Raw genomic sequence first — 21,327 nt, 5'->3', positions numbered from 1 at the left:
TAACCACGAGCCTCATAAAATTCCCAGAGAGAGAATAAAAACCGGGAACTGTCTGGTTTGCTTTGTAATATGTTTGTGTGACGATCCTTTTAAGATGTCTTCCAATGCAAGCAATTTATAAACCCATGGACTACAGATTCTTTGTCATTTCAAAAGAGTTGTTTGCTATTGCCCTCAGTATATGACTTCTAAAAAAAGATACAGGGTTATTTTTCTGCTTTTCCTAAGTGGTTCTTTATTCCAGAGTATTCTTACAGAGTTGGAGGCATTAATACGATTGTCTTCTTCTTTTTCTTTGCCCAATCAAGTATTCTTCGTCCTTCATTTCTCAACACAGACTCTACAAAATAGTTGCATTGCATTGTCTTATTTTTCTTTCTTTTCTTTGTCCACAGCTCTGGTGTGACTTGGACAAACAACTGCCTTTTAAGAATGTAACTTTCAACTCTTCGGTATATTTTACAGATATTTGCTCGTATCCAGAGGTAATCCTAAACATATCATTTTGCATGGAGAAAAAAACAACAACACCATATGTTAGGCTAGGTAATGATGGGTGAGATAACAAACTTTAGGATGATGTGAAACTTCAAAGCAAAGCTTTACTTCAGTGACGCTGTAAACTACAGGTAGTTGTTGACTTACAACAGTTCGTTGAGAGACCGTTTCAAGTTACAACGGCACTGAAAAAAAGGGACTTATGCCCAGGGTAGGCTTCAAAACATTTAGCCAAGGTTTCTCCGCCCGGGTGCTGGGTGGGCATGGCCATGGTGGGTGTGGCCTAGTCAGCCTCCTGCACCACGGGGGGGTGGGGGGGTGTTTGCCCTCCCCGGGCTCCAGAGGCTTTCCTTGAGCCTCCAGGAGGGTGAAAACAACCTCCCCGGGCTCTGGAGGCTCTCTGGAAGCCAGAAACAGGCCCATTTCCAGCCTTCCTGAATTTCTGGGAGGCCCATCTTTCACCCTCCCCAAGCCTCTGCGCGCGCCCTGCACTTACCTGCATCTAAAACAGGCCATGTGGGGACTCCTGGGAGGGTTGGGGTGGGCAGACCAGCCAGGAGTGGGATTTGAATCTTCTCTGAACTGCACAAAATCTTAGCTAGGGGCTCTGCCAAACCCCTGCGAACTCCCAGCAGCCCATTCCTGCTTATGACCATTTTATCACAACCGTTGCAGCATTTCTATGGTCACCTGATCAAAATTCAGGTGCTTGGCAACGGATTCGTATTTATGATGGTTGCAGTGTCCCAGGGGTCACATGATCACCTCTGTGATTCACTTAACAACCATGTAAAACTCATAAGAAAATATTGGAATGTACTGAAATAAGTAGATTGACATTTGAAATTAGAGAACAAGAGGATAAACAATTTTATAAAATTTGGGACCTTTTCTATCAATGGTTAGATAATAAAATACAGTAATGAAATATATAGATTTTTAGAAAATAATAAATATATAAAGATGTAACTTCTTTTTTATTATATCTACAAAATGTTTTTAGGATAGATTTGGGAAGATAATATGAATTGTTATAAAATAAACTAAGTAAATTATGGTTATCTCGTAAAATATGAATGAATAAAACTATAGTCAAATGATTGATTAATAATGATACTAGGGTATTTAATTTTTGATTGATAATATGAGCTTTTATGTAATGTAACTGTAATTGAAGACTACGAAATGGAGGCACAAAATAATTTGTAAACCAACCGGCACACTGTTTGTATACCTATGGAAGAAATTTTTATATTTTTATGTTTTGTCTGTTTATTTTTAAAAACTAATAAAATTTACAAAAAAAAAACAACCATGTAAAACTCACTTAAAATGTCTCACTTAACATAAATTTTGGCCTCAATGGCGATCAAAAGTCGAGGACCCCTTGTATCATGTTGCTTCACTTCAAGTGGGTTTGAAAGATCCCTTCCAAACTTTCTCTAAACGCTACCATTTGCATCCTAGTGCTCCCCAATGTTCTGGAGTACGCATGGTCTACTGCCAAGGTATATAAGGAGTATAGTCCAAAACACCAGCAGGCAAGAACATGATATTCCAACCTTAAAATGCAGGAATTCTCCTATATAATTCTCCTATATAAGAGAGAACATCTACAAAAATCAAATTTTCAGTGATTAATAATCCTATCGTGGTAGAAGGCCTTCTGGCAGTTGACTTTTAGGGCTGATTCAGTAACTTCAGCAGATTCATACATTCTCAAGAACTCTCCAAAAGTCTTCAGCTGTTGTAGATGTCAGCAGACCCAAAGATGCATTTTCAAGAGGCAACTGGACATTCTGGTTTTTCTTTTAAGATGTTTCACTTCTTATCCAAGAAGCTTCTTCAGCTCTCACTGGATGGTGGGGAAGGGAAGTCAGAGCTGAAGAAGCTTATTGGATGAATACATGAATACATGAAATGGATACATATAAGAAAAATAAAAGAAACAATAGGACAGGGATGGTGGGCACGATGGTGCGCTTATGCACACCCCTTACAGACCTCTTAGGTATGGGTTGAGGTCAATAGTAGACAGTCTAAGGTGAAAGTTTTCGGGGTTTGGGGAAGAAACCACAGAGTCAGGTAGAGTATTCCAGACACTGACCACTCTGTTGCTGAAGTCGTTTTTCCTGCAATCAAGTTTGGTGAGGTTTACCTTGAGCTTGTATCTATTGTGTGCTCTTGTATTGTTATGGTTGAAGCTGAAGTATTCATTGACAGGTAGGACATTGCAATGTATGATTTTATACACCATACTTAGGTTGGACTGAAGGTGGCATAGTTCTAGGTTTTCTAGGTCTAGAATTTCAAGTCTGGTGGCATAAGGTATTCTACAATGAGTAGAGGAGTGGAGAACTCTTTTTGTGAAATATTTCTGGACTTTCTCTACTGTGTTAATATCAGATACATAATGTGGGTTCCAGACTGACGAGCTGTATTCGAATATTGGTCTAGCAAATGTTTTGTATGCTCTAGTTAATAGTGTGAAATTACTGGAGAAAAAGCTACACAGGATTAGGTTAACAACTCTTAATGCCTTTTTGGCTATGTAGTTACAGTGGGCTCTAGCACTTAGGTCATTAGAGATAAGTATTCCAAGGTCCTTGACAGAGCTTGGATCATCAACAAGGTCTTGACTATTTGGCTTTTATTTTATTTTCTGATTTTTTCTGCCAATATGTAAGACAAAGCATTTATCTGTTGAGATTTGAAGTTGCCATTTGTTTGACCATTCTGATACATCGTCGAGGTCTTTTTGAAGGGTAGCAGTATTGTCGGTGGTGTTAATAGCTTTACATCATCAGCAAAGAGAACACAGTTGCTCTTAATATGATCACAGAGGTCATTTATGTAGAGTATGAAGAGAGTTGGTCCTAGAACACTGCCTTGGGGGACACCACTGTTGACAGGTACAGAATTTGATAGGACGTTCCCAATTTTGACCATTTGTTGTCTGTTTGACAGGAATGCTTCTATCCAGTTATGTAGGTGTCCAGAGATACCATAAGATTTTAGTTTTAGTAGTTTGTCGTGTACCACTGAATCAAAGGCTTTACAGAAGTCTATGTAGATTGCATCTATTGCTTTGCCCTGATCGAGTTGTGTAGTCCATATGTTTTGCAGTGTAAGAGTAGCAGATTACAGGAAACCAAATTGTTTTTTCTGAAACCAAATTGTTTATTAGAGAATTGGTTGTTTGTCTCTAAGTGGAGGATAATGGATTGGTTAATAATTGATTCCATGACTTTACAGGTGATGCAGCATAAAGAGATTGATCTGTAATTTTCAACTCAGCTGGGGTCTCCCTTTTTGAAGATGGGGTAGAGCATGGCTTGTGACCATAGTTTTGGCAAGGAGCTGGTCCTGAAAGATTTTTCAAAGATTATGCTTAGAGGTTCGGCTATGGCAGTGGATAGCTTTTTTAAGAAGTAGACACATATTTTGTCCAGTCCAATAGATAGAAACGGTTTTAGATTGTGTAGTGCTTTTTCAGCAATGTCTTCTGTAAAATCGATATGTATTAGATCATTGTAGTTGTCTGTGGTTCAACTAGGAAATAGTGGGCATGATCCATTGCTGTTTACAAATACTGAGCCAAAGAATGTGTTAAAGAGGTTGGCTTTAATGGTGTTCATCATTGCAGTCTTTACCATTAGGTCCTTTCAGGGGTTGGATGGACCTTGAGTCTTTTAGTTTGTTGTTTACAAAATTGTAGAAAGCATGCGTGGAATTAGTGCATAGAAAGTTTTCCTCTTGTTTAATGTGATAATTGGTGCATTCAGTCTCTATCTTGTAGCATAAATTTTTGTATCGACTTTTGAAGTTGGCAACGTGACCAGATTTGTTTTTCCACCAGAGTGATCTCTTTTTGGATTGAAGCTTCCTCATTGTTATGGGTAATCTGTTTTTTCTGGTTTTGGGAGTTGTTATTGGTACATATAGTTTGATAGCTCTTTTGACTTCAGGTAAAAATATGTTGTAATGGTCTTCTACAGTATTGCATCCAGTGAATAGAGATTGCCAATCAAGGGATGAGAAATCACTGTCTATAAGATCATAGTTGCTTTTGAGAAGTGAAATGTCTTCAAAGAAAAACCAGAAAGTCCAGTTGCCTCCTGAAAAAGCATCTTTGGGACAACCATGACCTGGATGACTGAGAATCTCCACAGACATATATGTCAGCGGAGAAATCCCTTTACATTTTTTTCCTGCAGATTCTCATTTATAGTCTAATGATGTTGATTAAAACTCTCTATTTTAAAAAAGAGATTATGAGGCCCTAGCAAGAATGTAGACTAGAGCAATGAAGTTGATAAAGGGTCTGGAGGTTAGATCACATGACGAACGGCTAAGGGAACTAGGTATGCTTAGCCATGGTGGTGCAGTGGTTAGAATGCAATATTGCAGGCTAATTCTGTGGATTGCCGATTGCCAGCAGCTTGGTAGTTCGAATCACCAGGCTCAAGGTTGACTCAGGTTTCCATCCTTCCATGATGGGTAAAATGAGGCCCAGATTGTTGGGGGCAAAAGGCTGACTCTGTATACTGCTTATAAAGGGCTGTAAAAGCACTGTGGAGCAGTATATAACATCTAAATGCTATTGCTAACAAAGAGAAGGCTTAGGAGAGATATAATAGCCATCTTGAAGGACTTGTGATTCTGTGTGAGACTTTGAATATATTAGTTTAGGTCACTGAGGTAAAGGCTGATGTTTCTCCCAATTTTTTTTTATAAAGTATTTCGTCTTTACTGGTATCCTGGCTATGGTGACCTGTGCCGTGTTTCTCCGTCTCAATTCGGTCCTTAAGTTGGCCGTGCTCCTCATCATGATTGCAATCTACTGCTTCCTGACTGAGACCATTTACGCTTCCCTGTTTCTCCAGTATGATGACATCAATCATAATGGAGAGTAAGTCTTCATTTACATTTGTTTATTCATTAGATTTGTATCTTGCCTTTATTGTTTTTATAAATAACTCAAGGAGGTAAACATATCTAATACTGCTTCCTCCTCCTGTTTTCCACACAACAACAACCCCTTGAAGCAGGTTGGGCCAAGAGAGAGGGCGACCCAAAGTCATCCAGTGGCTGTCATGCCTAAGGCAGGATTAAAACTCACAATCACCTGATGATTGGCCCAAATCATCCATCTGACTCTCATGTCAAAGATGGAACCCTCCTCCTCCTCCTCTTCCTCCTCCTCCTTCTCCTCCTCCTCCTCCTTTTTCTCCTCCTCCTCCTTCTTTCTCCTTCTCTTCTTTCTCTTTCTCCTTTTCTTCCTTCTCTTTCTCCTTCTCCTCCTTCTCTTTCTACTCCTCTTTCTCCTTCTCCTTCTCCTCCTTCTTCTAATTCTTTTTCATCATCATCATCATCATCATCATCATCATCATCATCATCATTTTAGCCATTGTCTATCCACTGGAGGATGAAGGCCTCTTCCACATGTTCCCAACCAATACAGTCCTGGGCTTTCTTTTGTCAATTGGCCCTGCAATACTTGCTGATATCATCAATCCATCTTTTTTTAGGTTTCTTTTATGGACACGTTTTATCAAGTGAGAAAGTTGGAACTAGAACTCACAATCACCTGATGATTGTCCCAAATTCATCCAGCTACCTTTCATGCCTATGGAGGGACTAGACTTCACAGTCTCCTGGTTCTAATCCAGCACCTTTAACCACTAAACCAAACTGCAGCTTAAGGGCATAACTGTTTTTAATTGGACCTCTTTAACAAAAATTTAGCCACGCCGATAGCGGGATGGGTAGCATATACATTTAATAAGTAAATAACAACCCTAAATAGATGTTCCTCTGCTCTGCATCATATGCCTTATAAAAAAAAATTCCTCAAAGTAAAATGTAACTATCAAAAACAGAGCACAATTTTCCAAATCCCCCAGCCTGTCAGTCATTTTCATGACAGTCTCCTGGAGCAAAATCCCTTCCAGCTTCATCTATTACAGTAACTTTCCAGGGAGGGATAGTGTCTGGCATGCTAGGTTTCTACATGTAGGTTTCTACATGATCTACTCACTCCCAAAATATGCTAAGATGCTGCTGAATATCAGTGTGCAATTATTCCGCAGCCCCCTTCTTATTTCTTCAGAACAATGGAACAAAAATAGCCTCGACTAGCAGAGAGCCTTACCTGAATCATCTCATCTCTAGACAGGATAATTCTGCAGCGATGCTAGAAATATCTCATCAGCTGGAAAAAAACGGGTAGAAATGAAAGGGAGAAAACCTTCTAATGGCTTCCCAAAGAGGAAAGCAATAACATGGCTGGTTTGATGTGTCAATCTTTTTATTCTCAGGTGCTTTTCATTAACTGTCAGGAACATGGAAATGGAGAGAGGGTTTTTTTTTTTTTGCATCAGGTGGAAAACCGGGACAGGGACACAGCTTGGGTGGGGAGTTCTCATAGAAGTAATGCAACAATTTTTTTTTTAAAAAAAGCATCTGACTTAATTCCAGGTAGAATATTTTGAAGCGAGACATAGTTGTATCCTAGAATCTTGTGGGTTGGATACATGGAAACTTATCAAGGACAGAACCAACCTAGAATTAAGGAGAGATTATCTCAGACGTGGAATTCAGCAGGTTCTGACCAGTTCTGGAGAACCAGCAGCGGAAATTTGGAGTAGTTGGAGAACAGAAAATACCACCTCTGACAGGCACAGCCCCCATCTAATCTCTGTCACGAGTCCCAGCTAATTGGCTGGGTCTTCTTTTGTTTCCCTGCACAGGAGAATGGAGCTGAAAAGCAGGTTAGTGGCGTAGGGAGGGAATGGAGAGTTTATACAGTATCCTTCCTCTGCCACGCCCACCAAGCCACGCCCACAAGCCTCACCACACCAAGCCATGCCCACAGAACCTGTAGTAAAAAAAATGGTATGAGTTCTCCTGATTGAGCAAGGGGTTGGACTAGAAGATCTTTCAACTCTGTTGTTCTGTTATTCTGATAATAAATGACAGAGTCTGAAAGGGAATCAATGCATCCCTTCCTGGTGAATATTCTCCATATCCATTTCTCCATATGCACCCTATACCCTATTCTCTGCATTCATACATGACAAGATCCTAGCAAGGCCTCTGGAGTTTTCCTCCTGACTCTCACCTAATAATTTTAGGTAGAATATGAACAAGAAAGTGTGGGATATTTAATACGTGATGGCACATCTTCCAAGGTCTTGAATATCCCAGAGATATTAGGGATAGCAGGTATGTCAGAAAAGCTTGGAAATAAAACTGGCTGGTATTAGGAAAATACTAGTGCATGCTAGGGAAGCTTTTTTTTTAATCACAGGAGAGCAAAAAGTACCACAATCTTAAAAAATGAGAGAGAAAGGCCTTATTTTTAGGGAGATGCTCTAGGACAGGGTTCTTCAAACTTGACAGATTTAAGACTTTGTGGACTTCAACTCCCAGAATTACTCCCCCAATCATGTTAGCTCAGGAATACTGGGAGTTGAAGTCTACAAAGTCTTAAACTTGCCAAGTTTGAAGACCCTTGTTCTAGGACAGTATCTTTCAGACTTGGCAACTTTTAGATGTGTGGAGTTCAACTCCCAGAATTTCCCAGCCAGCATGCTGGCTGGGAAATTCTATGTGCTGAAATGCACACATCTTAAAACTTGCCAGAGTTGAGGAAGATGAGATTATTTTGGGGTTGACAATAAAGGAAAGGAAATTCATTCGGATGATGTCCAAGTTGTTTAATTAAGCAGTAACCCAAATCAGGCTTGTGTGAAGATAAAGCCAGCAGCCCCAGTGCAGACTGGATTATGCGATTTGCAAAGTTTGCTAGCCTTCCTCCATCTTCTTTTGCATGTTGTGCCAAAAAGGTCACAGAATGAAGCACAACTCAAATCAAGCAGCCGTGGTAATTTTATGCACCAAATAATTGTATGCACGTTGCATGCGGTTTTCTTGGGAATGGCATGGAAGTGACTTGGATTTTGCCTTCTTCTGAGCTATTTTTCACTTCCAATCTGCTTTAGAACATTGGCATCCCTTGGTGCGATCGCAGCTAAAACATTCTTTGGCTTTTCGCTTGTGGACCCTGGATGTTTATTTATTTACTAGGTTTTTATTTCACCTTTATTACTTTATAAATAACTCAAGTATACCTAATATTCCTTCTTCCTTCTACTTTCCCCATAACAGCATCCCGGTAGGGTGGGTTAGGCGGAAAGAAAGAATGACTAGCTAAAGTCATCCAGTCTCTTTCTTGCCTAAGGCGAGACTAGAACTCACAGTCTCCTGATGATTGGCCCAAAGTCACCCAGCTGTCTTTCATGGCTAAGGCAGATCTAGAACTCACAGTCTTTTGAAGGTGGTTGGCCCAAAGTCCCCCGGCCAGCTGGCATGCCTAAGGTAAGACTAGAATTCATAGTCTCCTAGTGATTGGCCCAAAGCCCCCCAGCCAACTTTCATTCCTGATGAATTAAAAACAAAACAATATAAAACATGTTTTAGTTTAAGCTTTGCTCTTCTTTTCTGTTTTTTTTTTTTTAATTTCCTCCTCCTTTTCTTCTTTTTTCTCTTAACAGCACAGATTTCCTAGGGACGAAAGAAGCTTCCTTGCTCCTTATGGCCATGTTTCTGTTAGCTGTGTTTTATCACGGCCAACAGGTAAGGCAAATGTTTCTTTTCCATTTGCACCTTCTCCCAGCAGATCTCCCCTTGCTCTGCTAGAACCTGCCAATCACGGCTCCCCTTTGGAGCCAATAATTAAATATCAGGCTAGAGTATTTTATGACCTTCAATAATTGAAGATCTGATTAACCTTAAAGAAAGGGCCAATTAAAATGAACACACAGCCAAGGTCTGTGCAGCTTCATTTTTTATATTGCTGTGAAAATATTACAAATAGAAAACCATTTCAGAATATCTTATCTGTCTCTATTCAATTTGCTCTAGTTGGAAATCCAAAATTAATTCAAAATCCAAGGCAGGACACACAGATGCTATGAGAATGGCATATTTCCTGTTAGGGATCTGTAGAAAAAAGGTAAAATAAAATAAAAATTCAGGACAGTAATTAGAATAGAGTAGAGTAGAGTAGAGTAGAGTAGAGTAGAGTAGAATAGAATAGAATAGAATAGAATAGAATAGAATAGAATAGAATAGAATAGAATAGAATAGAATAGAATAGAATTCTTTATTGGCCAAGTGTGATTGGACACACAAGGAATTTGTCTTGGTGTAAATACTCTCAGTATACATAAAGAAAAGGTACATTCTTTAAGAATCAAGAATCATAACGTGCAACACTTAATGATAGTCATAGAGTACAATCAACAATCAAATCATACTAAGAAAGAGTCAATATAAATCGTAAGGATACAAGTGATAAAGTTACAGTCCTACAGTCACAAATGGGACGGGATGGGTGATAAGGAGCAATGAGAAGATTAATAGTAATACTAATGCAGACTTTGTAAATAGTTAGACAGTGTGGAGGGAATTAGCAGAGTGATGGCATTTGGGAAAAACTGTCCTTGTGTCTAGTTGTTCTGGTGTGCAGTGCTCTATAGCGTCGTTTTGAGGGAAGGAGTTGAAACAGTTTATGTCCAGGATGTGAGGGGTCTGTAAATATTTTCATAGCCCTCTTTTTGACTCGTGCATTATACAGGTCCTCGATTGAAGGCAGGTGGGTAGTAATTGTTTTTTCTTATATATGTTTTTTCTTATATCTTATTACATATGTGATCGGGGTGTCTATAGGGTATATGTCAAAGAAGTCAAGATGGCAGCCACAATAATGCAGTTAAAAGCTCTGCCCCTTTTTGATTTGCATTGCACTGATTCCCCACAGATACTTCGGATAGATTGATTTCGAATCTGTCCATTTTATACTACAGATTTTCTTTGAAACCATTCTGACCAAGGTTTCCTGAGACCCTAATTAAGCACATGCTTAATCCAAACAACTCTTCTTTTATTTCAGCGCTGGGAATTATGTGCATTCTCAGCCCATAATGAGCCCCAAATAGTCCCTCGAGATAAGCACCCAACTCTTATCTCCTTTGAATTGCTGCCAAAGTGCCAAATTAACTGTGAAAAAAACCAACTGAAGTACAAAATCCACACAGAGCTTCAAGGTTTAATGCGAACAGAGTGAACGACTTTGCTTCCTGCAAAGGTTTCTCTACCTTTGCACTTCCTTTATACCTTGGGGGAGGGGCAAACACCTCCAAGCCTTACTCCCGTTCTCTACCTGTTCTTGCCTTAGCTGCTCTTGCCTTCTAGCAGCTCTGTGCACACGCTTACTGGGAACAGGCTCCCCTTGTTCCTCTGCCTCACTGCTGCCAGATTGGAGGCTCTGGAGTCAGCACACAGCTCCCAGATGGTCCTGGCTCCATCCCTGCATCGGACCCAGGACCCTCATCCAAGTCCAGGACCCTCCCGAGACTCCTGTTCTTCCCCACTGTCTGATTCTGCTGACATCTGCACAGGCTGCCAGTGAACCACAACAGAAACTCTTAGAAAATTAGAGAAGTGCAGACTTTCCAGAAATAAATTTTGGGAGCCGTTTTTTTTTTTTTTTTTTTTTTTATGACCCACTCTTGGGCCTTTTTTAATTTAGAAAATATTAGGTAAAGAATATAGGAGGGATTAAATTCACCCTATTTAGAAGGGGGATATATAGGTAGCCCTCAATTTACTGACTTTCATGTTAATGACTTTCCAGAGTTATAACAACGCTGGGGAAAAAGTGCCTTATGGCGGTTTTTCCTCACAATCATCGCAGGATCTCCACGATCACGTTATCAAAATTTAGTCGCTTGACAACTTGCATGCATTTACAGCAGTTGCAGTGTCCTGGGGTCACGTGATCCCCTTTTGTGCTCTTCTGACAATCAAAGTCAATGGGGAAGCCAGATTCACTTAAAAACCACGTTGCTAACTTAACAACTGCAGTGATTCACTTAATGACAGTGGCGTTAAAGGTCATAAAATGGCAGAAAACTCACTTAATTGTCTTGCTTAGCAGTGGAAATGTTGGGCTCAATTGTGGCCATAAGTTGAGGACTAATTGTGTAGATAACCAGTATAGTCTGCAGTGATGCCCGCAGGACAAATTATAGCTTGTGAAGTCATAATGCAAGCTCTACCCTTTCTTCTTAAGCAGTGACGTCACAGGTAAATATTCAAAGGGTAAAGTTGACACTGTGACACATATTTTAGCACCTTCCTCCCAATCCACCCTGCTGGTCTTTTGAATATAGGGAGAAGGAATAGCACTTAGACTTAAATACCACCCCATAATGCTCTATAGCCCTCTCTGATTGGCTTACAATGTCAGCAGGGGTGGGCTTCCAAATTTTTAGCAAGCAGTTCTCTGCCCAGTTGCTGGGTGGGTGTGGCCATAGTGGGTGTGGCCTAGTCAGCCTCCTGTCAACCACAGTGGGGGCATTTTGACCTCCCTGGGCTCCGGAGGCTTTCCTCGAGTCTCTGGGATGGTGAAAACAGCCTCCTCAGGCTACAGAGGCTCTCTGGAAGCTGGAAACAGGCCCATTTCCGGCCTTCCCATACTTCTGGGAGGCCTGTTTTTCACCCTCCCTGAGCCTCCATGCACACCCTGCATTTACCTGCATCCAAAACGGGCCACATGGGGACTCCTGGGAGGGGAAGAGAGGGGTGGGTGAGGCCAGCCAGGTGTGAGATTTTGGGTTTTCCGAAACTGCACAGAATCTTAGCTAGGGGCTCCGCCAACCCTTCGAACCCCTGAACGTTAGCATATTGCCCCAAATAATCTGGATCCTCATATTACTGGCCTCAGAAGGATGGAAGGCTGAGTGAACCTTGGTCAGGATCAAACTGCTGACAGTGAGAGGAGTCAGCCTGCAATACTGCATTCTAACAACTGCATCACCGCGTATAAAATCTTGGCAGGAATCGAATGGCCAATAACCTACAATCTCAGCCTAGGCTGAGAACACCTAGTTTCTCTGTTCACATATCCTGCAAGAACCAAACAAAACCTGGTTGACAGTGCTATATTATGACTTGGTTCACCCCACACGGTTAAGTCACAGCTGGGATCTGACCTGGTTTTGGATGTGAGGCCATCATGAAATCCTCAGACTCTGGACTAGATGAGGAAATTGGAAAACCTCCCAGTATGGAGAGAAGAATGGCAAATGATTTCCATATCACTGCCAGAAAAATTAGAGGATGGTCTGTGTTAGTGTTACTCAAGCTTGACAAAGTTAAGAGGGTTGCTGGGGAATCCTGGGCGTTGAAATCCACCCCTCTTAAAGTTAGGTAAAGGTAAAGGTCCCCCTCGCACATACGTGCTAGTCGTTTCCAGCTCTAGGAGGCGGTGCTCATCTCAGTTACAAAGCTGAAGAGCCAGCACTGTCCAAAGATGTCTCCGTGGTCATATGGTCGGCATGACTAAATGCCGAGGATGCACAGAACGCTGTTACATTCCCACCAAAGGTGGTCCCTATTTTTCTACTTGCATTTTTACATGCTTTCAAACTGCTAGGTCGGCAGAAGCTGGGACAAGTAATGGGAGCTCACTCCATTATGCGGCGCTAGGGATTCGAACCGCCATACTGCCGACCTTTCTGATTGACAAGCTCAGAGTCTTAGACACTGAGCCATCGTGTCCCCTATCTTAAAGTTAAAGATCTTAAAGATCTCTTAAAGTTGCCATGGTTGAAAAACATCAGGCTACGTTGTTACTTGACCTGAGAGAGTCATTGTAAAAACGAGATATTTAATCATATCTTTTCTCCCTATTGTGAAAAAAGAACCGGGAGAAATGGATTTCTCATGAGAGGAACATCAGGTGCAAAAGAGACTATTATTCATGCAGAGATTTATCAGAGCTTTTAGCTACTGAATGTTGGTCTCTGCGCTTTCAAAGCATTCTCGGTCCTTTGGGGAGAGAAAAAGTCCTACCCATAATTCACAATGGGGGTTAATAACAAACTGTCTGACTTCCCACTCAAGCTGCAATCTTCCCCCTGTAATTTATACAGTCTGGTATTTTTGTTCCTGCTTCGTTTTCAGGTTCATCCTTAATGAGAAATGTTGATTTAATTTGTCTTTAGAAAATCCTGAGATTGGCATTTTTTTACCCCCCATAATGTAATTTCTTCTAGAGGTCTCTTCTTCCATAGTTCTCAATTTATATTTAAAAAAATAATAAGGACTGCATTAGGCTCCATTAGCCTTATGGTAAATCAGATACTCTTTGAACAGTCGCGAAATAGAAGCAGTGGCTTTTGAACTTAAATGTGATATGCTTCTAAAATTATTTTGTTGTGCTCTGGTGTCCAGGAACATAATCAAGTTACACTAAAGCAAAAAGGAACTCATAAACCTACAATATTTTTTTTCCAAACAAACAAGATAAGGAAGTTTAGCTAGCTGGCAGCATCTATTAGACCTTAATGGATCTCAATAGCATAAGAAGGTTTTGATGCGGTCAGTATTTGGACTGTAAACTACATAAAGTAACAAAAGGAGGGGGAAAATCAGAAAAGGATAATGGAAAAATCACTTTTGTGTTGCCGAAGACAAAACAAGAAGAATGTGTCTATGAAAGTCACCGGAAGTTAACCTCAATCTGAAAGAGATTTCATTTTGTTTAAACTTTGTTTAAACAGCCGATAATGATCTGAAATAGCGTCTGCTAAAATTTTCTTGGCTCTTTAAAGAGAGATGGTTTTCTTTCCATTTGTTAGACAATTTAAAAAAATTGCCAAGGGAGAGTAAATTATTATTCTGAGAACCTCATAAATAAGGTACTGGTTTTTTTTCTCCCCACTTATTCCAGTTATGAACTAGACAAGAAATGTCTGGCAAGCTTTTTCCACTCAGTTTTCATGTGGTATGAAGTCTCCCTGCCATGTGTGTGTCTGTGTGTATGTTGTGTATATTGGTGGAGAAAACCTTCAATTCGGTGTTGAGTCCTAGCAACTGTCTGGATAGGTTCCTTCAGTTTTCTTGGCAAGATTTTGCAAGTGGTTTGCCATTGCCTCCTTCTTAGGGCTGAGAGAGGTTAACTGGCCCAAGGTCACTTAGCTGGCTTTATGCCCAAGACAAGACTACAACTTACATTTCTCTGTTCCTAGCCCAACACTTTAATCACTAGACCCATGCTTCTCACCCTTGGCAACTTTTAGATGCATGGACTTCAACTCCCAGAATTCCCAGGTCAGCATGCTTGGGGAAGTTGGCATGGTTAAAACATAATGCACTAGACTTATGCACTATTGTGACTCTGTAGTTGTAATTTATCTCTGCTTAAAGGTCAGAAATATAACATATGAAAACGAGATGGTATCCAATATTAGAAGGACAAAGTCCTATCACTATTTCTATGGATGTGATAATATACACTACCCAGAAATTCCAGTTAACTTTAGGACTCAAATGTCTTCACATTTGGTGGTATATAATAAACATTACCCACTTCACCCAATAATATGTGACATGTTAATACCACTTGGTGAGAACACCCTTGGAATACTGCATCCAGTTTTGGCCACAACGGAATAAAAAAGATGTCGAGACTGTAGAAAGTGTGCAGAGAAGAGCAACAAAGATGAATAGGGGGCTGGAGGACAAAACATACGAAGAACAGTTGCAGGAATTGGGTATGTGAAAAGAAGGACTAGGGGTGACATGATATCAGTCTTCCAACATCTCTGGTGCTGCCACAAAGAAGAGGGAGTCAAGCTATTCTCCAAAGCACCTGAACACAGGACAAGAAGCAATGGGTGGAAACTAATCAAGGAGAGAAGCAACCTAGAACTAAGGAGAAATTCCCTGATAGTGAGAACAATTAATCAGTGGAACAACTTGCCTCCAGAAATTGAGGGTGCTCCGTCACTGGAGTTTTTTTTTTTTTTATGGAAAGATGGGACAGCCATTTGTCTGAAATGGTAGAAGGTGCCTTTTTTGAGCAGGGGATTGGATTAGAAGGCCCTTCAAGATCTCTTCCAACTCTGTTATTCTGTTAGCCCTTGTTTATCTTCAGCTAATTTTGTCCAGCCAATAACTAAGATGTGACTCCAGCACAAAAGGTTAGCTTAACATGGAGTGCAGTAAAAGTGTAATGATGCCCACGGGGTTTATCCTTGCAAAATTACACATCCAGAGATTCAAAGGACACATCATTGGTGCAATGACATTTATAATTTTTCACACTGGAATTGATTTGATGTCTTTTAAAACTTTGACTTAGATGGCTATTCTTAAGGACAGACTACACATTATATGAATTATATATTGTACAACTCACTCTCTAATTTTATTTACTTCAAAGTACCTATGCAGCCGAGTTGATCCACATCAGGATCTTTTCAGAGACTGAGTGGAGTTTTAACCCTTTCCTCTCTAGCTTATCCCCAGGGAACATTTTAAAAGAAAAGAAAAATTGTCTCAATTGACTTTTCCAAGGGCTTTTTTTTTAACAACAGTCCACTTGTCTTTCTGGTTTTTTTTCTGAAGGCGTTTCACTTCTCATCCAAGAAGCTTCTTCAGCTCTGACTGGATGGTGGGGAGTGGAAGGATTTATACCCCACCATTCAGTCAGAACTGAAGAAGCTTCTTGGATGAGAAATGAAATGTCTTCCAAAAAAAAAAAACCCAACAACAACAGAGAGTCCAGTTGCCCCTTGAAAAGGAACCTTTGGGACAACCATGACTTGGATGACTGAGAATCTCCATAGATTCTCAATTGACTTTTACTTTACAAAAATATACACACATGAAAATGGCTAATTTTTAGAGCAAGGTTCTTCAAACATGGCAAGTTTAAGACTTGTGGACTTCAACTGGCAGAATTCCTGAGCTAACATGACTAGAGGAGGAATTCTGGGAGTTGAAGTCCACAAGTTTTAAAGCTGTCAGGTTCGAAGGCCCCTGTTTTAGAGGAATGAATTAAAATATCTTTTCCTATGCCCCAAGATTCTGAGGAGCCCAAATGTTTAGTTGACTTGATTAATGTCAAGCACAAAGCATCAGGACCATACATTAAGTTGTAGTTCAGCAGGGTTAATTGCTCAACCGTATAAACAAGGATCTAGTCAAAAGTTCAATACTGAAATGGCATCAGGTAGAAATTAACAAAATTCAAGAGGAGTTGGGCTTGGAGCATTTGTGGTAATGTAACAACTCTAATCTGATGATGCACTTCACTCCACCACCCAACTCTGCCTGATCTTCTCTTACCCCTGCAATGTACTAGATCTGTGTTTGTCCTTGAAGATAATGTGTTTGTCCTTGAAGATAGTCTACAAGCCACCCCCAACAGTCTTGTATGACCATCTCTGAACCAAATTTCATTAACTGCCAGACTGTTTCTAAGCCCAAATACGGAAGTTGGTGCTTCTTTACTGGGTCACTCTAGAATTGCTTTGACATCTACCCACACTTCTCTTAGGTGCATATTCTTAAGGGTGGACCACATGTTTAATTAAAAAGAAGCTAAGAGGCTTTCTTGTCTTTGCAGCTTGAATACACAGCAAGGCTTGACTTTCTGTGGCGTGGCCAGGCCAAAGAAGAAATCAACGAGATGAAGGAGTTAAGAGAACACAACGAAAATATGCTACGCAATATCCTGCCAAGCCATGTGGCCCGTCACTTCCTGGAAAAGGACCGAGATAATGAAGTACGTAAGAATTGGGTTCTAGTAGTGGTCATGGCAAAAAAAGTTAAGCTTCACTTTAGAGTTTGCTTTATGATTTTAATAAAGGTTGGAAAGCTATCAAGAAAAATGGATAGAGCCTTGAGGAAGGTATGTGGTACCCTTTGCCAAAGCATCAACCTAGCCCAGAAAGACAGGAAAGGTTGAAGAAGAAACTCAAAACTTTCCTATCTTGATGGCAGGGGAGGAAAAGAGAATCTGTATCAGGCTGTCAACATTCTGTCATTGTACCCTAAAACACATACATTTTTTTAAAGGAATCCCTTGGTAAGTATTGGAATAGCCCACCTCCTGTACAGAGAAGGGCAACCAAGATGGTTAGGGGTCTGGAGAGTAAAACATATGAAGAACAGTTACAGGAACCGGGCATGGCTAGTCTAGTAAAGAGAAGGACCAGGGGAGACATGATAGCAGTCTTCCAATATTTGAGGGGCTGCCACAGAGAGGAGGAAGGGGTCAAGCTATTTTCTAAAGCACCTGAAGGCCAGACAAAGAATAATGGATGGAAACTGAACAAGGAGAAATTTAACCTGGAAATAAGGAGAAACTTTCTGACAGTGAGAACAATCAAACAATGGAACAGCTTGTCCCCGGAAGTTGTGGGACCACCATCAGTTGAGACCTTCAATAAGAGTTTGGACTGCCATTTGTCAGAAATGGTGTAGGGTCTCCCGCTTGGGTGGGGGGTTGGACTAGATGACCTATAAGGTACCTTCCAACTCTGATTATCTGTTATCTGTAGTTGTGGAGGCTCCATTCTTGAAAGTTTTCGGACAAAGTTTGGACAGTAGAACCCTTGGTTTTCTCTGAGCTTGGTTGTTTGCTTGCAGACATTTCATTACACAACTAAGTAATAACATCAATCTAGTGAGACTGGGGCTTGCTCCATTTATATATGGTACTTGCCTTTCCAGTGTTGGCAAGGGTATGGTCTCCTCCTTGGTAATTCCAAGCAATACTACTTTTCTTTATTTGTATTAGAAGCACCTACAGTTTATAGACATAGGAGGACTACTAAGAACCATCAAAAGGCTGGGCCACAGTTTGTCCACGATGATATCCAGAGCCCTGCCCTGGACAAAGGATTGGATTATGTTTTTTATGCCTGGGTGTATCATAATTCATATTCTCCAATGAAACACATTCATAGCTGAGAGTCATCAATCACGTTCTCCAATTAGGGATTTTCACCGCAGAAATTCCAGTAGCTTGGTTACAATCTTTGCAAGATAAGAATGAAATGCACTTTTGGTTTTAAACTGCCTCACTGCTCCTTCAGATTTCTCTCCCCTCTTCCCTGCTCATGGCAATTCTAAAACAGGCACAGAAATATTTTCAGAGTTGACATTAAGCTGCCCAAAATTATTGGATATGAGGTGAGTGGCAGATTAATTTTATAAATAAACAAACAAATGAAATAAATTAGAAGCTATCAAGGTTCCTTCCAAGCCTGCGATATTAACTCTTCCCTGCCCTCTGAAGGAGCTGTACAAAGGACGTCCCCTGCTCCATCTGTTCTTAGCACTGAAAGCATACTTGCTATTTGCAAGAATAATTCTGTAATTACTGCCTTTGAACTCTCTCCCCAAACCCTCCTACCCCCAAACCACCCAGGCTTCCCCTCCCTCCTGCTGTTACACTGAATAATCATACCTGCAGAGAGTTTCTGCATCAGCTGCCTGGATCATTCAAGGTTCAATACAGTAAACACTTATTTACGTAATATGCTAACCTCCCTCCCACCCCCCACCCCCGGGAAGTGAATAGGGAAATGAATGCTTTCCTTTCTGCACAGATTGGCTTAAAGCTCACCGCACAAAATCTTCCATATCAAGAAAACAAGCGACTGCAAACGGGTTGCATTTCAACCTTTCCCATCCTCTCCAGATGTGTGGGGCAGCTCCTGTTCGATCCACAGTTATGTAAGGGAGTCAGGTGTTTATAGGGTGTTAATTCTTGGACTCTGCCTTTTTGGGGAACAAAAATTAGATTTTTGTCAGACTTCTCAAGTAGTCCAGACAGGAACCAAGACCGCATGAGCTCATTCTACTTTACTGTTAAGGTTCCATTAACACAATCTTGGAAGTTTGAAAGTAAAAAATCTCCTGCTGTCTTCTTTTACAGTCTAAGAATTGGGGAAAGAGGGTTTCGCTTCTTAGTTTCTTTCTCCAACCATTATGCAGATGTGGGCTAGGTCAACAGTCCCCAACCTTTCCAGTTTGGTAACCCAGTCCAGGGGAGGAGAGGGGAGGGTGAGTGGCAGGTGCAACCACACAGCTCCATTTGAGCTTTGTGTGTAAGTCTTCTCCATTTGCGTGAGTGGATCTTCAGGTGCACACACTTATCCAGTGGTGGGATTCTACCAGTTCAGCCTGGTTCGGGCAAACTGGTGGTAAAAAAAAAAAAAACAGTTACCGGTTCGGCTGAACCTGTATTTCTTTTTTTTCCTCCCGACGATCAGCTGTTCTGATGATCAGCTGTGCTGCAATCCCCCTCAATGTCTTACTGCTTCACCCAGGAGGCTTTCCTGAGGCGCAGGAGGCGAAAAAAACACAGTGCAGAGTGGGGGTGCTATGTGGCCTCCCCCCATGCTCCATTTTTTTTCCCCTGGGCCTCAGGGAAACCTTCTGGGAGCAAAACCGCCACGCCAAGAGGCTTCCCTGAGGCCCAGAAGGCCCAAAAATGGAGCACGGGGAGGTGCTGCGTGCTCCTCCCACTCCATGTTTTGCCTTCTTGGGCCTCAGAGCAGCCTTCTGGGAGCAAAAACATCCTCCAGGAGGCTTTCCTGAGGCCCAGGAGGCAAAAAAAAACCAGAGCGGGGGGTGGGAATGCTGCACACACACAAACAGAAACCATGCCCACCCAGTCACATGCCCATCTAGCTACACCCACAGAACCAGCAGTAAAAAAAACATTTGCATCCCACCCCTGACACTTACCCATCTCTCTTGTGGCCTGGTTTCGAGCTGGCCGTGGCTCCAGGTTTGGGGACTCCTGGGTTATGCTGCCCAACAAGCAGAGGTGATATTCAGCAGGTTCTGACCGGTTCTGGAGAACCAATAGCGGAAGTTTTGAGTAGTTCAGAGAACCGGCAAATACCACCTCTGACTGGAGATTTTACATTATTCTTCCCCTGCCACGCCCCCAAGCCATGCCCACAGAACCGGTAGTAAAAAAAAAATTGAATCCCACCACTGCCACAAGGTGGGGGGAAATGGGCTATGCCTTCAGACCAGATGAACCTTAAATCTCTTTGTGTAATCTTACAAAGCTCTTATATCTGATGACTGAAGTTTCTGACCTACATTTGCCGACTGAAACATGAGCCGACAGTGTGTGGCGGCAGCCAAAAAAGCCAACGCAATCCTAGGTGGCATTAACAGAGAGATAGAATCAAAATCACCTGAAGGACTAGTACCGCTTTACCGATACTTGGAATACTGCATCCAGTTTTGGTCACCACAATACAAAAAAAAAATGTTGAGACTTTAGAAAGTGTGCAGAGAAGAGCAACAATGATTAGGGGGCTTGAGGATAAAACATATGAAGAACAGTTTGCAGGAATTGGGTATGTCTAGTTTAATGGAAAGGATTAGAGGTGACATGATAGAAGTGTTCCAATATCTAAAGGGGTGCCACGAAGAAGAGGGAGGCAAGCTATTCTCCAAAGCACCCGAGGGCAGGACAAGAAGTAATCTAATCAACTCATCAAAGAGAGAAGCAACCTAGAACTAAGGAGAAATTTCCTGACAGTTGGAACAATTGATCAGTGGAACAACTTGTCTCCAGAAGTTGTGGATGCTCCAACCCTGGAAGTTTTTGAGAAAAGATTGGACAACCATTTGTCTGAAATGGTATAGGGTTTCATGCCTAAGCAGTGGGTTGGACTAGAAGACCTCCAAGGTCTCTTCCAACTCTGTTATTCTACTCAACTCGACTCAACTCCATTCTATTCCATTCCATTCCATTCTATTCTATTCTAACAATGCAGGCCCATACAACATTCAATAGCCACGGTACACACTCTTTGGTGTTTGTGATCTTCTGTTCTTTGGGGTTATTTACCAGTGGTGATGTGGAATAATTTAGCCAAGTACCCTCATCCATGTTCCTCTTGATGCTAATTTGTTTATATAAGGATTAGAACA

At 41.3% G+C, this 21,327-nt stretch overlaps 1 protein-coding gene across 3 annotated transcripts in view; it reads left to right on the top strand.

Moving 5' to 3' along the window:
* The window catches only part of ADCY8 (adenylate cyclase 8), a 146,252-nt gene that overhangs the window by 117,214 nt on the left and 7,711 nt on the right, over window positions 1-21,327 (top strand). For all 3 annotated transcript variants that reach the window (XM_026703673.2, XM_026703672.2, XM_026703671.2), the window contains 4 exons: window positions 396-485; window positions 5,238-5,410; window positions 9,057-9,138; window positions 16,985-17,143. In XM_026703673.2, coding sequence (XP_026559458.1) covers window positions 396-485; window positions 5,238-5,410; window positions 9,057-9,138; window positions 16,985-17,143 — 504 coding nt within the window. The remainder of the gene's footprint in view (window positions 1-395; window positions 486-5,237; window positions 5,411-9,056; window positions 9,139-16,984; window positions 17,144-21,327) is intronic.

The sequence above is a fragment of the Pseudonaja textilis genome, chromosome 3, assembly GCF_049901715.1.
Source record: "Pseudonaja textilis isolate UNSWEBS1 chromosome 3, rPseTex1.2, whole genome shotgun sequence".
Taxonomy (NCBI): Eukaryota; Metazoa; Chordata; class Lepidosauria; order Squamata; family Elapidae; genus Pseudonaja; species Pseudonaja textilis.
This window is presented reverse-complemented; position numbering and strand designations above follow the sequence as displayed.